At 39.6% G+C, this 14,176-nt stretch overlaps 1 protein-coding gene across 1 annotated transcript in view; it reads right to left on the reverse strand.

Annotated features, from left to right (window-relative positions):
* MPDZ (multiple PDZ domain crumbs cell polarity complex component) overlaps positions 1-14,176 on the reverse strand; it is a 128,631-nt gene that overhangs the window by 81,625 nt on the left and 32,830 nt on the right. The window contains exons 8-13 of the mRNA XM_054987026.1: positions 12,330-12,533; positions 10,141-10,261; positions 9,275-9,363; positions 6,893-7,088; positions 4,805-4,894; positions 1,043-1,140 (exon numbers count right to left, since the gene is read on the reverse strand). Coding sequence (XP_054843001.1) covers positions 1,043-1,140; positions 4,805-4,894; positions 6,893-7,088; positions 9,275-9,363; positions 10,141-10,261; positions 12,330-12,533 — 798 coding nt within the window. The remainder of the gene's footprint in view (positions 1-1,042; positions 1,141-4,804; positions 4,895-6,892; positions 7,089-9,274; positions 9,364-10,140; positions 10,262-12,329; positions 12,534-14,176) is intronic.

Here is a 14,176-nt window from a genome sequence, read left to right on the forward strand (position 1 = left end):
GGCTAACAAATACAGTATTCTGAAACGGAAATGTCTCCAATGTATTGTAAAAGCCTTGGATGACAGATTCAGTACCAATACTGCACACTCCCATCACCTCCCTGGGAGCAGTGAAGCACACACAGGATGCACACCTGGCAATATAATCCTCTATGGGTTACTAAGTCCCGGGTGGAGAAACATCTGTGCTCGTAGGTGAAAGAGAGTTGTAGCAATGGCCCTGCCCCTGAATTATGCTTAAATGCTTGTCTTTGGAACGCTGGGCATGTTTGAGGCCATAATGGCAAAGGCACTTCTTGAACCATCTGAATCAGGAATTGCTATAAATTCTAAAATGAGCTACATTAGCTAGACAAGGTATAGCTTGTTGCTCAACTACAAGTAAAATAATCATTAAACAATGGATTTGATTGCCAGTTTAGTTTGAGTCACCTTGGATATGCAATGTTTTGACAAATTTGATAGGACACCTACTTTCTGGCACACAGTGGCCTGATTAATAGATCAATGGAACTGTCCCAGTTTCAACCTTACAACTCTCAAACCACACATTTAAAGTAGCAACTGTAGAGAAGGCATTCTAGAAAACAAGACTTCGCTTTGAAGATTGTTATGCCATAAATACAAACATGGGTAGATTTCCAAACAAGGCAGGTTATTTTTCTCTCCAACATTACAGTCAACAGCACCATTGCAGTACTTTGGCGGTCTCCTACCCATCTTGAGCTATGCCATCAAAAATGCCGCAAAAAGGGTAGAAATAGGAACTGCTGGGAGCTTGTGTCTCACTTCTCCTGTTTTGGGACATCTGTTATCCACACACAACAGTCTCACTGAATCAGAAATATTCGATGAGAACTTAAAGAAAGCAGCATGGTATGAATGGTTTAACCTAGAACCCTCTATTTCATTTTCCATTTGTACCGAAGTATGTTATACTTCTTGTTTTATCAGTTTAATACAAAGTTCTTTCAAGAGAGAGAGAGAACTTCCTATAATCACCAAAGACAACTCATTAACGCAAGACTCTGAGTTTACATACCACAATCTCATAATTCGTCCCTACAATCCTCTTCCACTTATTCTGCAATGCCTCTTCTTCTTCCTCTTCTTCTTTTTCTGCGGACAATAGTTGAAAACCTGTTGTAAGTTGAAAGTTGTTGTTAGTTGACAGTTGAAAGCACAGTACAGAAGTTCAGGATATAAAAAAAACCATCATTCATAATCATGTTCCTGATGGTTAGATAGAAGCTAGATTGTGCTGGAGTTTGCCTCTGCTTTGTATCTGTCCAATTTATGTAAAATGAAAAAATGCCACTGCTGCACAGCCTTTATCCCTTACTGGATTTTGATAGAAAATGAAAAGCAGAGCTGCTGTATCAATGGCACTACAGCATTTTCACAAATCAGTCCAGGTGGTGGTGATAAAGAAGTCTAAAACATGTTTGGGATTCAATGGGTCCTTTTTCAGACCGATACAACAACTGTTGAGAAGTCACAAAAAAGTTATTGATGATAAAGTACTTTTTAGGAAGATTCCTAAATCACCACTTTGTTTATATATTTGACACTAACCCAAACGACATTTTAGCACTTCTCCTGGCTATTCAAATTCAGAGTTGCATTACCTCAAGAACCAGCCTAGCACTTCTCCTGGCTATTCTATTCACTGTTGCATTACCTCAAGGATCTCCTTTCATCTCCTCTCTTCCAAAGAATGCTAATTGCACTGGCCTTAACTTCCTGAATAACCTGAATAACTCTGGCTATTCTCTGCTGCTCCTTCTTGTTTCGGTGAATGTAGAAATTACTTGCACCTTGGGTCTTCCCTATAGCACAACCATTCTTTAAACAATCCTTTTATTCTGTATTTTTCTTTGAAGTAGCTCCTGTACTTAAAAAAAATTCAAGAAAATTCAATACAATTTAATTGTGCCACTCTGTTTCAATGTGACCTGAGAACTAAAAGGTACAGCACAAAATTTTGACAAACTTGCTGCAGCTTTTTGCAAAGCTAAGGATCACAATCAAAAACATACTTTTCCACAAAAACTTAAAAAACAGAACTGCCCCTTAATGTGTGTACTGCAATCACACCATGCTATTGGGCATTGCTAGTGTGATCAATTTTTACAAGAGTCAAATCACCAAAGCACCGCTAGTCCTTATTAATTGTTGTGTGAGATATAGTTACGTTATTTCCCAAATGTCTTTAATAATATTAATAGGCGTTTAGCATGGCTTTTTGCTGAGTGACACAGGCAAATCGAAGTAGTGGTGCTTACAACTGGCATGCCTTAATATCCAAATACAGCCACTTCCAAGGACACACTGAGCAGTCTCAGTGTGCATGACTGATTTAAGCTTTTCTGTCTCAAAAAACTATGACCTCTGTTGAAGAGGCTAGTGTTAAAATATGGTCCCTAGAGGGCAGTGGAAGAATGCAAGTTTGTGAGTGTAAGTCCACTTCTGATAGATTTAGCCCATTCAAAACACAAGAAACACTGCCCAAGTGACAACAAGAATGTTCTTTAGAAAAGAGAGCAAGGAAGAGAGAGAATGCTGTGAGAAACATAATGAGGAGCCCAGTCACAATGGTAAATTTAAGTGACTGGTAGTTTGCCTCAAGGCTGGAACAAAACAAAGAAGCACAAGTGAAAAATAAATATAAAGGCAGAACAAAGACAATACCGAAGAAGTAGAAAAAGAGCAGAAAATGTGAGCACAACTATGCACGTGACAACCTCTGCAGCTATAATGATTTTATATTTTAAAGCAGACCTAAGCAAGATGTGACTCATCAAGCTAAACGCTTCTCACTGGTGATTGACATTACCCGTGATTTTGCAAAATCAGATAGGCAACAAAAAAAAAATCAGTAGGTATATTTCATCTCTAGTAGGCTACAATGCATGGCTGGTGGGATAGTTCAGTTTGGTGTGTCACAATTTGAGCATACCTGCTGCAAAGCAAAGACATGAACTGCTTTAGCCATCCAGAGATGTGTGATTACTTAAGCAGATGAGATCAACGAGAGTTTTGCCAACGGTTTCAGCAGGAGGGAGAATTTATTTCAGTCAACACATTTTTAAAAAGTTGTAGTTCTTGGACTGAAATCCAAAATGGCACAAGCAGACCAAAACTTATGGAGACTTTCCTGCTGCCTATTACTAGGGCCCCTGAAATTCTGCTCCTGTGAATCTGGAAACAATCCCCTCGGCTACATGCTGTTCTACTAGTATAACCGGCATTAAGCCAGCAGAACAGAACTTTTGGATCTAACCATCTGTCAATAGGCCCTTAAATCCCAATGAAGTATAAGTGTATGCTTACATATCTTGTCATGAACATATATTCAGAAAGAAGCAGACCACCAATAGCATTTTCAAGACCAATAGCAACTTAGGTTTCAGGCACTCTTGACCAAATTTTTAAAGGAAACCAGTAACACCACTGAACATTACCATAAAAGTGGAAAGCTGTTACTAACTGAAAATAAAGGTGTTAAAAGCATGGCACATATGCATGTTGTCATCATATATTTAAGGACTGAAAATTGATGCAATAAATAAAATAAATATGCTTTAGTAAATCTTTCTACTAGTAATAAGGAGATGGTTAGTCATAGATGGGTGAAAAGAAACATGCTAGATCAGAATTTCAAGGAAGAAAGAAAGTATTTGAAAGCATTTAGCTGGAAACATAAAAGAGCTTAATTGCAATTAAATGTAAAACACAGAGAACATAAATGCAATTAAAAGAGAGCCATTACTAAGCTTGTAGGCAAGGCATGTTTATTGCAAGGGCCTGTTAGCTTAAGTTCAGTGCTAGAAAGTACCCGGAGAATGAAACAGCAGTGCAGATCACAGAGAAGACAGTGTCTAAGCTATGAACCGTAGCCTGAGGGCCACTATTTTAATATTCTATAAACTGTTCCTATGTCTAAGTTATCCTTTAAAAGCTAGTCTCTGAATATATTGTTTATCCCAGGCAAAGAACTATATATAATGAATTCTAGAAACATCTTGCCTCCTCCTCACTCCTTCCTAATACACAGGGCTCATTTGGAGGGGGAACATGCCGGAATGGTGTTCCTGTAGAGCTGAAAAAGGGTCACATGGGTTTTGGCCCCGCCCATGTGATTTCTTTTCCTCCCCTCTGCCTCCCCTCCGAAGGAGGGTAAGCTGCTTCAATTCATTCTGCTGCTTTATTTTCGTTTGTGCCTCGTGAGTGAGAGAGTGAGTGAGTGAGTGAGTAAGTGAATGAATGAATGAAAGCCGGGCTACTGGGCCTGGATCTCCAAAGGAGGGTAAGCTGCTTCAGTTCATTCTGCTGCTTTATTTTCATTCATGACTAGTGAGTGAGTGAGTGAGTCCATGCAAGTAGGGCTGCTGGGGCTGGCTCTCCAGAGGAGGGTAAGCTGCTTTGAGTTCATTCTGCTTTATTTTCAGGAAATACCTGGAGATTTGGGGGGAAAGGGGCCTGAGGGGTGAGTGTTGCCTTCTGACATACTTTCAGTGATGTCAGGGGGTGCTAATGAGATATGCTAATGAGTTCCTGCAGTTGTTTTTCAAATCAAATCAAATCAATTACCTTTATTGGCATTAGAGCAGTTGTTTTTCTACTAAATGACCCCTGCTAATACAGATTTGTTCATTATACTTCACTATAAATTTTCCAAGACATTTAAGACAAAGGAACAACTCTTGAGAGTGCTACTGTGCCTTTTAAAACATCTCTTAAAGAAAAAAAAGCAAGTTTGCTTCCACAGGGGGAAAAATGCTACTGGAAGTCATTAACAGACCTGATTGCTGTGGATTAACATCTTCTCCAGTGTGAACCACGCTAGTACTGCATGCCGTTAATGAAGGTTCTTGTTCCACGTCATAGCTTTCTGGAAAAGAAGAAGAACCTCAGCAGCTCCATATATGCGAGTGTTCATCAAGATATTTGTGATAACAAATGTAATGCATTATCTGCTTTCCCAGATGATAGGAACATCTGGTGTCTTTCCTAAAATAATAGACCAAGGGTGTCTTTTCAACAAAGCTATAGAAGCAGCTATCAAATGCAGGTTTTTTTAAACTAAAAAAATGAATATATACAAGACCATTCTATATAATGAAGGTCCCCCATGAATTGCAATACAAAAGGAAGGCCACTCAATCACAAAGTTCTAGAAACAAAGGAAGATATTCAGTTAAATTCCTTTATTCCAGATAAATCTGGAATAAGCAGTCATATCTTGGATCAACATTTTTAATTACCAACATGAATGAGCAACTACTCTACATTTAAACATTCAGTCCTGAAATAGAAACAATCTATTATTCCACTCCCCTAATAGTGTGATTAAAGTATATGAGAAGATAAAATTTCTGTCCTATATGGGAGCTCCAGAGTGGGTGATCTCTTGAGTAATCACCAAAGAAACTGGGGTGGTGGTGGTAATGAATAGAGATAGCCAGAATGGGAAGCATTCTTCTTACAATACCCTTGGTCTTGAGTTTTGAAGCACACAGATTTGGGCCCCATACAAGAAGCTAAGAAACACTGAGATAACATCATTGAAAGTTTTCTGAGATTCTTACATTCATTCCTAATATGATTTCTTAAAATCACATTTCATATGCCATTTTTTTTCATAAGGAACATGTCTTCTGATTGTGCCTCAACTAGGCAATATTGACCATGTTGCAGACATCAAATGCTGATGAAGTATTCTAAGTAGAGATGGGCACGAACCGAAATACAAACCAAAGTTTGTGACAAATCAGACCGGTTCGTGGTTCGCGAACCAGCAGTTCATCAGAGCCTATTTCTGATGATCTGCCACAAACTTTAGGCTGGTTCATTTTGTTCACTTTTTGGTTCGTCACTGCAGACAGCCTGGGATTGATCTATCAGTTTCCTAGGCAATAGGTGTTGGACTTCCTGCAGACTTTCTGCTGACCCAGAAGTGGCCTTCTGCTGTCCTGGAAGTGACGATTTGCTGACCTGGATGTGCCGTTTTAAGGAACCAAATGAACCGGTTCGCAAACTGGGGCAGGTTTGTGAAAGTTTGTGGTTCGTGAAATGTGACGAACCACAAACCACACGGTTCATTTTTTTTCCGGTTTGTGCCCATCTCTAATTCTAAGTAAACATCATGGGGTTATAGTCTGAGGAAACTCATCGTAAGAAAACATGTAAAATTTTCATTGTGTTGGCTGGTACATCAAAAATCTACACAAGATTCCAGCCTGAGATTTTAAAGTCTATATATCCTTGCAGCACATTATATATTCCAGTCTCTGTCACTACTACAGCAGCCCTATTGCAGTGAACAATGCAGCTGTTACTAGAGGCATAATGTGAAAGTGCTTAAACATGAACATGTGAAGTTGTCTTATAACGTCAGCCTGTTGGTCCAGTCTATCCTACAGACTAGCAGCAGCTGGGCAAGATCTCAGGAAAATGCATCTTTCAAGCATTTTACTTGAGATTCATTTTTAAACTGAGATGTAAGGTACAGAATCCAAGGTCTTTTGTTTGGGAAGTTTTCTACTACCTTATGGCCCCTCCCTAAAAGATTATGTTTGCACTGTGAACGAAAGAAGAATCTCCAGCTCTCTGATCCTCCACCTAGAATTCTTTGCCTACTCTACAAATCTATGAGCTCCCTATTGACATTTTCTTTGGCTCTAAGAAACGGGAAGTAAAAAAAAAAACTTTCACAGAAACACAAGATCATGGCATTGAATAACAAAACCCTGTATTAATTTCAAAGCTTAAAAAAAGAAGGGTCTGGAAGGGTGTGATCCTCCCCCCTACCCCACAGCAGCCCAGTTTTTCATACTGGAGAAGAGAAAATAAAATCCAGTTCATTCAAAGCAAAGCCAATCTTAATTACCTTTCCCTGTGCCAATATCCATAGTTTGGAAATTTAAATCCTTTTCAACAGCGGCACTGAAGTCCTCATGGGGCCGAATGTGATTTTCCTGCTTAAGGCCTCTTCTAATCAATGTAAGTTGGACTGTTTGGCCAGTGTGCCGCAAAACTTCCACAGCTTGCTGGTTAGTAAAACCCTGAAGATTTGTTCCATCCACCTGAAGGATTAAACATATGTAAATTTCCCAGAGCCCACTATAAGAAGGGAAAAATAATATACAACTCTGTCATTCAAAATGAGCCAACCCTATTTGAGCCATCTGCAAAATATTGGTTCTTGTTCTAGTCTCCTGATATCTATTTTTTTATCCTTTTCTCTACTGCTACTATCTCTGAAATATCCATCTCTCTGAAAAATCCGTATCTTCCTCTCTATAAATACACAGTCAGACAGATAGATCTCCCCCTGGAAACCACATTCTAGTTTATTTTATTTATTTACTTCATTTATACCCCCCTTTCTCGCCAATGGGGACCCAAAATGGCTTACATCGCTCTCCCTTCATACAACCTGTGAGGTAGGTTAGTCTGAGAGTATGTGACTGGCCCAAGCTTCCATGGAAGAGTGGAGATTCAAACCTGGTTCTCTCACATCCAAGTCCAGCATTCTTGCCACTATATCACACTGGCTCTCTTACTCTGCTTTCAATGTTTATATCTGAAGCCTCTCTAAGAGAACAGCCTGACTTTACATAAGTATTTCTCATCATAATCTTATCAGTCCACAGCTCAGTTCATATTGCTGGATAAATCATACTGTGGTATAGCTGACCATGTACTAACTAATAGCAGTCTGACATGTTCATGTTATCACTGATGACTGTAATAATAAAAAATAACCAGGAAAAATGTAGAGGGTGAACGGAACAATTACATTTCTGTCTATATAGGAGTACAATCAATGTTAAAACATCTGCTTTGGGAAATATGTTTCCAAAAGCAGAAAAATAGTAGAAAACACAAGAAAGACAACTGTGCTCACAATAAACAACAGTATGGCCGAATCCACACTTCCTTTTTGTTTCCGCACCTTTTTCGCAAGTGGTGTGCTGTTCATGCAGATACTCACACGCTTTCCCATTCCGCGTGTTCCCCGCCATCACTGCGCCACAATTGCACCTTCCTTCCAAACCACATGATAGTGGCGGAAATCCGTTTTCTCCCCACCTTTTTTTTTTTTTTGCACAGTGCAGAAAGGTCAGTATACCGGTAAACCAACTGTAGTGAGCAGTGATTTGAACAGGAAATGAAATGGTCACCGGAACATGTGCATGCCACATGGGGACCGTTTCCCTACTGTGTCCCGCCATTTTTAAGAGTGCGAGGAGCCAAGCCGAGCAATCCTATATTTCCCACAACAATAGTCTCCAATAAACGGCAGGTGCGGAAAACAAATATATTCCTGAAAGCTTAGGACGCAGGTGGGAGATTCTACCATGTGCGAAAGACAGAATACATCATCTCGTGGTGTCGCGTGGCTGTGCTGCGAAGCATGCCAACCACAATCGGAGCCATCATCACAAATATCACACTCTGGGCATCCACGTTGTTAACTATTAAAAGCAGAAAACCACTCTGAGCAGCAGAATTTCCAGACAATGCCTTTGATGTGACAATCTAATTTCAAATTTGCCCACCATACCAACCAGCCAATTGTTAGAAAGTGGTCTGTGACGAGCAAAAAATGAGCCAATCAAAGAAGAGGGGGAGGGTACACTGCCATTTCTTAAAAGTCGGAATATCGGTATACCGGAAAATTGACCTTTTTTTAAAAAAAGAGAGAGAGAAGTTACGTGCACGGTCAATTCTGATGGCGTAGGATGGAACCGCCCACTAACGCTTTACTCAGTGGCGTGTGGAGAAATGATTGCTCCATAAAGATGCACTGGAAGGGTGAATGTGATGATGCACAGCATGGTAGCGGAATGAACCCGATTGCCACAACTGCACAAGATAAGCGGATGGTGAGTGAGTGTGGATTCGGCCTATCCTGCAATGCAGATACTACATACTAGTGCAATCCTAAATGGAGTTACACCCTCTTAAGTCCACTGAAGATAAGGGCTTAGTCAAGGACCATTTAGGACTGAAGTGTTATCACAGCATGTATTTGACCTTCCATTGGGCACACAACTTTGTATGCTAGGGAGTCTACGAACACTCAGTCCTATTTGCTAGCTAATAAATGTTTATGATTGAGTACTCTGTCTGATAAAACAGGTAAGGTCTAGTAAAATAAAAAAAATCTCTCAAAAATAATTTTCTATAAGTGAACCACACATTTACAAGATTGAGCTATATGGACTTACACATCTAATAAAACAATTCATCCATGACTACGTACCGCTATAATTTGATCTCCAACATAGATTCTACCATCATGTTCAACTGCACTGCCTTTTGTGATACTCTTTACAAAAATGCCAGAAGGTTCTGCAATTTAAAATTAAAGGTTAAGTAATGAATACTACATTTGAGCCACTACATAACAGCATCACCCTCCAAATGTCATGCCTCTAAACTACCACTCAGTTGTCTCTATCATAACTTAGGCTCCACAACTGTGTGATGGATTCCTATTTAAGCACTATCCTACAGTACTATAATGTCAGTCAATGCAGATTCACTGGTCACTTTCTTCTAAAGTCGTCTTAATATAATACTGGAGACAAATCTACACTTAAACATGTGCTTGTGCAGGCATGGTACTCCAACCGATCAGTGGGTCCTTGGCCTATGAACATGTATTATCATAATGTAATGTATCCTTCACAATATATGTTAGTCTGCTTCATATATTACAGTTCTAGGGCCTGGACAACTTCTATATGCTGCAAATACTATGAGCAACGTGCTCCTAAATCCTCTAGTTATTAAGAGGTTATCTGAGCATTCAAAAGAAGCAAGGATTTTAGCAGAAGCTCTTTTTTCCCCAAAGTAAATAAACAATGCATCAAGCTTTTCCAATCTGCATATTCTTCAGTTAAAAGCTCTAAATTTAGAGACCAAAAAACTTTTTTCTCAAAAATATGACTCCATGTAAATTCTTCTGTACTTTTAAGAATTTACAATCCTAAACACTACAATCCTTACACCATTGATCCAAAATTTATTCAAAAATTCAGGGTACAATCTTAAACAGTAGAAAACTGGGAAAGGGTATAAGGAGGGGGAAATCAGCTTTATATTTCAAATTACTATATATATTACCAGAGGTTTTGTCTCCAATATAGCCAGCAATAGTTATCCCTAATCCTTGGATATTTTTTGTAAGTTCTACATCAAATGTGGTTCCATCAGTGTCATTTCCAACTTGCGTCTCTTCTTGTCTCTTTAGGATGAAAGAAAAAAAAATATACAAACGTTGAAAGGCTGTTATGTTCTCTAAAGCCAGTCCTTACATGAACTGACAACAGTAGTTATATTTCTCATCCAAGCAGCCAAACTATATAGATAACATTCCGCACCAGAATGCTATAGGGATGTTGGTTAGACAGATGGCAGTCCTCGTACAAAACTAGTACAGCCCTGACAAAATGAGTGTGACACTTTTTCCAAGTCGTTTCAACACTGTTACTGTCTACAATGCATTGCAGTTTGGAATTATTTAATCTCTTAATCCCGTACAGATTGTTGTCATACACGTTACAAAAATAAAACCTCTACTCCGTTAAAGAGAAGAACAATAAAATTCTGAACTACTTTCATCCAGTAAAAACATAGTATCATGAAACTGGACCTTTTTTAAAACAAGAAAAGTATGTTCCACTCAATGGAATCATGCCTGTTAGAGGTGTAAGAATGACCTTTTCTAATAAAAAAAAGCTGTCACAAAGTATGCACTTCTGAGAACAATTTCAAAACTTCAAAAACCATATTGAATATGTAAAACATCTCAATATAACTGGCACGTTTCCCTGTTAGTGGCACATATAAAGAAAAAAAATGCTCTGATTTGAATCCAATGCCATCTCCCTATATTTCTTATGTCCTTAGTGATTCTTAAACAGTGAGCTGCCATTTAAAAGTGTTGTTAACTAGGCACCTTACATATGAATGATACTATTAAAGAAGATAAAGAGTAGAACAAGAGTGGGAAAAATAGCTGCTAGGTAGATCCCGAAGCCAGGAAAAATCCTGGCAAACTAAAATGGCACAGTAAAAATGACCTGGGAACTTATGCAGACAATCAGTACAAAAATCAGCTTGATTTGTACAATTATTTTATTAAAATCAAATAGGAAAATATTCCAGGTTACCCTCTACTCATCCCTTGGAAAAGCAATTAGTATAAAATCAAAGAGCAATTTAAAGAAATACTTGCTTATTTGCAAACTACAAGTTTCCCCCCAAAAAGCATGTATTTGAAATGTATGGGAAATTTTGCTTGAAAACAGGAAAGAAAAAAAAAAAGAAACGAAAAATTATTAAACACAGAAATAAATCACGCCACTAGCAAAATCATTTGACATTGCTCCTTTCTTTACTTCCTTTATTACAGTTCATCTGCAGAGCACCTCATTCCACCCAATAAAATCAAGTTAACTGAAGCATCCTACCAAACAGCTGCCACATAAACCACACAGAACACTGAGACTCTTGATAGAATTGCTGTGTTCGTGTTTAATCAAATAAATGTAGGAATACCTATGTTATTCTGCTTTATTGTGTTTCTTTGTTTAAATACACACACAGCCGACCCCAAATCCTCTTTCATTTCCTACGTTATTATCCACATTTGCTCTTGGTGTCTTTTCAGAATGTTAAGAGGAGACATTTGTGACTCAGGAACAGGCAGAAGGCTTTGGTAAATAAGGGGCACTTTTCAGGGAGCAAAGGAAGATAGCCAGCACAGCAAAACAGAAATGAAGGGTACTGCGTGCGATGAAAATGGCAGCTGGCTAGTTGGCACATGGCTAGCAGCAGCTGAAGTTGTGGCAGCTGACCTAGGTGAAGAGCTGCAGCTGTGTGCCGGCTGGCACAGAGAGCAGCCGTTTGATACATGCTAGGGATGCTGAGGTGAATGTGGGAAGCGGGAGAAGAAAGGCATATTGGAGAAACAGTTTTAATAATCCAGCTGGAGTGAAAGAGCTGCCACAGAGTAAGTGGGAGGTGTTGCAACACACTGATTGCTCAGCTGTTGTTAAAGCACCATTCAAGTGGCACATTGAGGTTAGTGGGTTAGAAATTATTTGCATATTTCTGTGTGTGTCTCCCAAAGTCCTTGGTGCATACACTTCCTACAGATTACTGGGTAGATTTTTAAATTGTATGATTATAAAGTACTCTCCTTTTACATGTTTAAGAACTAGGCAGGAATACGACAGCCCATATAGCAATAAACCATTTGATTCTCAGTTTCCAGCGCCATTTCCTAAATGTATGTTGTCTGTTATTACCTGCTTATCTGGCACGACAGTTTGTACTGGGGTGCCTGGAGGGACTGCTGGTGGTGCTGGCTCCTCTATTGGCCCTCTAGCTATGACCAACTTCACTCTGTTTCCACACTGCCTCAGGACTTGTGCCACTTGCTCACTGCTCATTCCAGCCAGGTCTGTATCACCGATTTTCAAGATGTGGTCTCCACTGCACAGTCGCCCATGCTGGATGAGGAAGAAATCAATTACTCAGCAAGTCACAATAAGGTAAGTCACATGTTCACACTGGAATGTGTTAGTATTGTGAAATATGTTAATTGTGGACAAAATGATCTGCAAGTTTTGTGGATAATTACATCTGCCACGATTGCTGCTTCTACTCTCTAGTATGGCATCTCCTCATCACAATCAGCGTGTGCAGGAATTCACAAGCCCACAGAATGACAAACTGAATCACCTTACATTGTTAGGTCACCTCAGGCCTTTATGCATAGGTTATGCGTGACAAGAAGCAGGAGGAAGCGTCATACGTGAGCTATCTATGTTCCAGGACAAATCATCTCCCACTGGTAAGCAATTCCCAGTGGTTTAGATCCCACATACGGCAGGGATTTCCTTAGGTGGAGCAGGACTTCTCAACGTGGCAGCGGCAAACACCCTTCCTCCTCAATTACTGCTTTTGTGGAAAAGGGGATCCCCAGAAACAGCTTTGGAAACCAATCAGACATCTATAGAAGGAGAGTGGAATTTGCAAAAGAATGTACCCCCTTCTTCCTGTCGAAATGCTCTGTAATTTTTAGGCTAAAGTAGAAATCCCTTCTAACATAAAAGCTCATTGTGAATCCATTTTGGGTTGAATTCTAAAATCCATTGGTACAAGGACGGTGGGATATTCTCCGCTTTCCCCTCTCCCTGCAAGGGGTCAGGTCACTGCAGTAGGGAGAGGGAATGGATGAAATAACTTCTTTATGTTTTTTATTATGAGCAGAGCTCCACTCATGCAAGAAGTGAAATGGGAAATCTCATTTCTTTCCCCCTTCCCATTACAGCCACCCATCTGGTGCAACTATTGATACACGCATAAGGTGCAATTAACAAACTTTCCCAGGGTCAGAAATGGCGAGGGCAGGAAAAATCCTGGAGGGTTGGGGTTTTCCACTGGCAGTTCACAGGATCCAAGCCACACTTTTTTCTTTCATATTCCTTCAATACCACTTGGAGAATTTGCTTCTCAAAAGGAAGAATGCATGGGTGAGATATCTAATAATTCCCAGTAGTACTCATGCAACATTTATATCTACCACCAGTTATATGTGTATAATGCTACTAAACTGAGTCTGGCTGGAATTTGCACAAACAGGGGTTGCCATATGACTTGACGGCGCTTCCCACCACCATGCATGTTGTATAGTGGTTTGAGTGTTGGACTAGGATCTGGAAGAACCAGGTTCAAATTCCATTCTGCAGACTATGGTGCAGACTAAAAAGAACAGCATCACACTGACCAAACATGAGAGGTGCGGAATGGCCTAGACAAGCTGATTCCATGCCTTTTGGCTTGACTTCTGGGATTATGTTCCTGGTGCAGAAGAGGCTTGAGTTTCTATGGCGGAGCGATGATTTGAACTTGGTTCTTCCTGATCCTACTCAGAAACTGAGCTTTTGTGGGGGCTGGGTGGATTGCTGTTGAACAACAGCAAGCAAGTAGGCTTGACTAGTCATATATTTCATTTCAACTATATTTGGCTATAATGTAGTTATTTATTAAATATAAGTTAAAGAAACATGCTAAACCATGTACCAGTTGATTTAGGGCATTAGAGGGTTTTTTAATAATGTGTCTGGTTAGTTATTAGAATTAAAATGTT

Source organism: Eublepharis macularius, chromosome 8 (assembly GCF_028583425.1).
Source record: "Eublepharis macularius isolate TG4126 chromosome 8, MPM_Emac_v1.0, whole genome shotgun sequence".
Classification (NCBI taxonomy): Eukaryota; Metazoa; Chordata; class Lepidosauria; order Squamata; family Eublepharidae; genus Eublepharis; species Eublepharis macularius.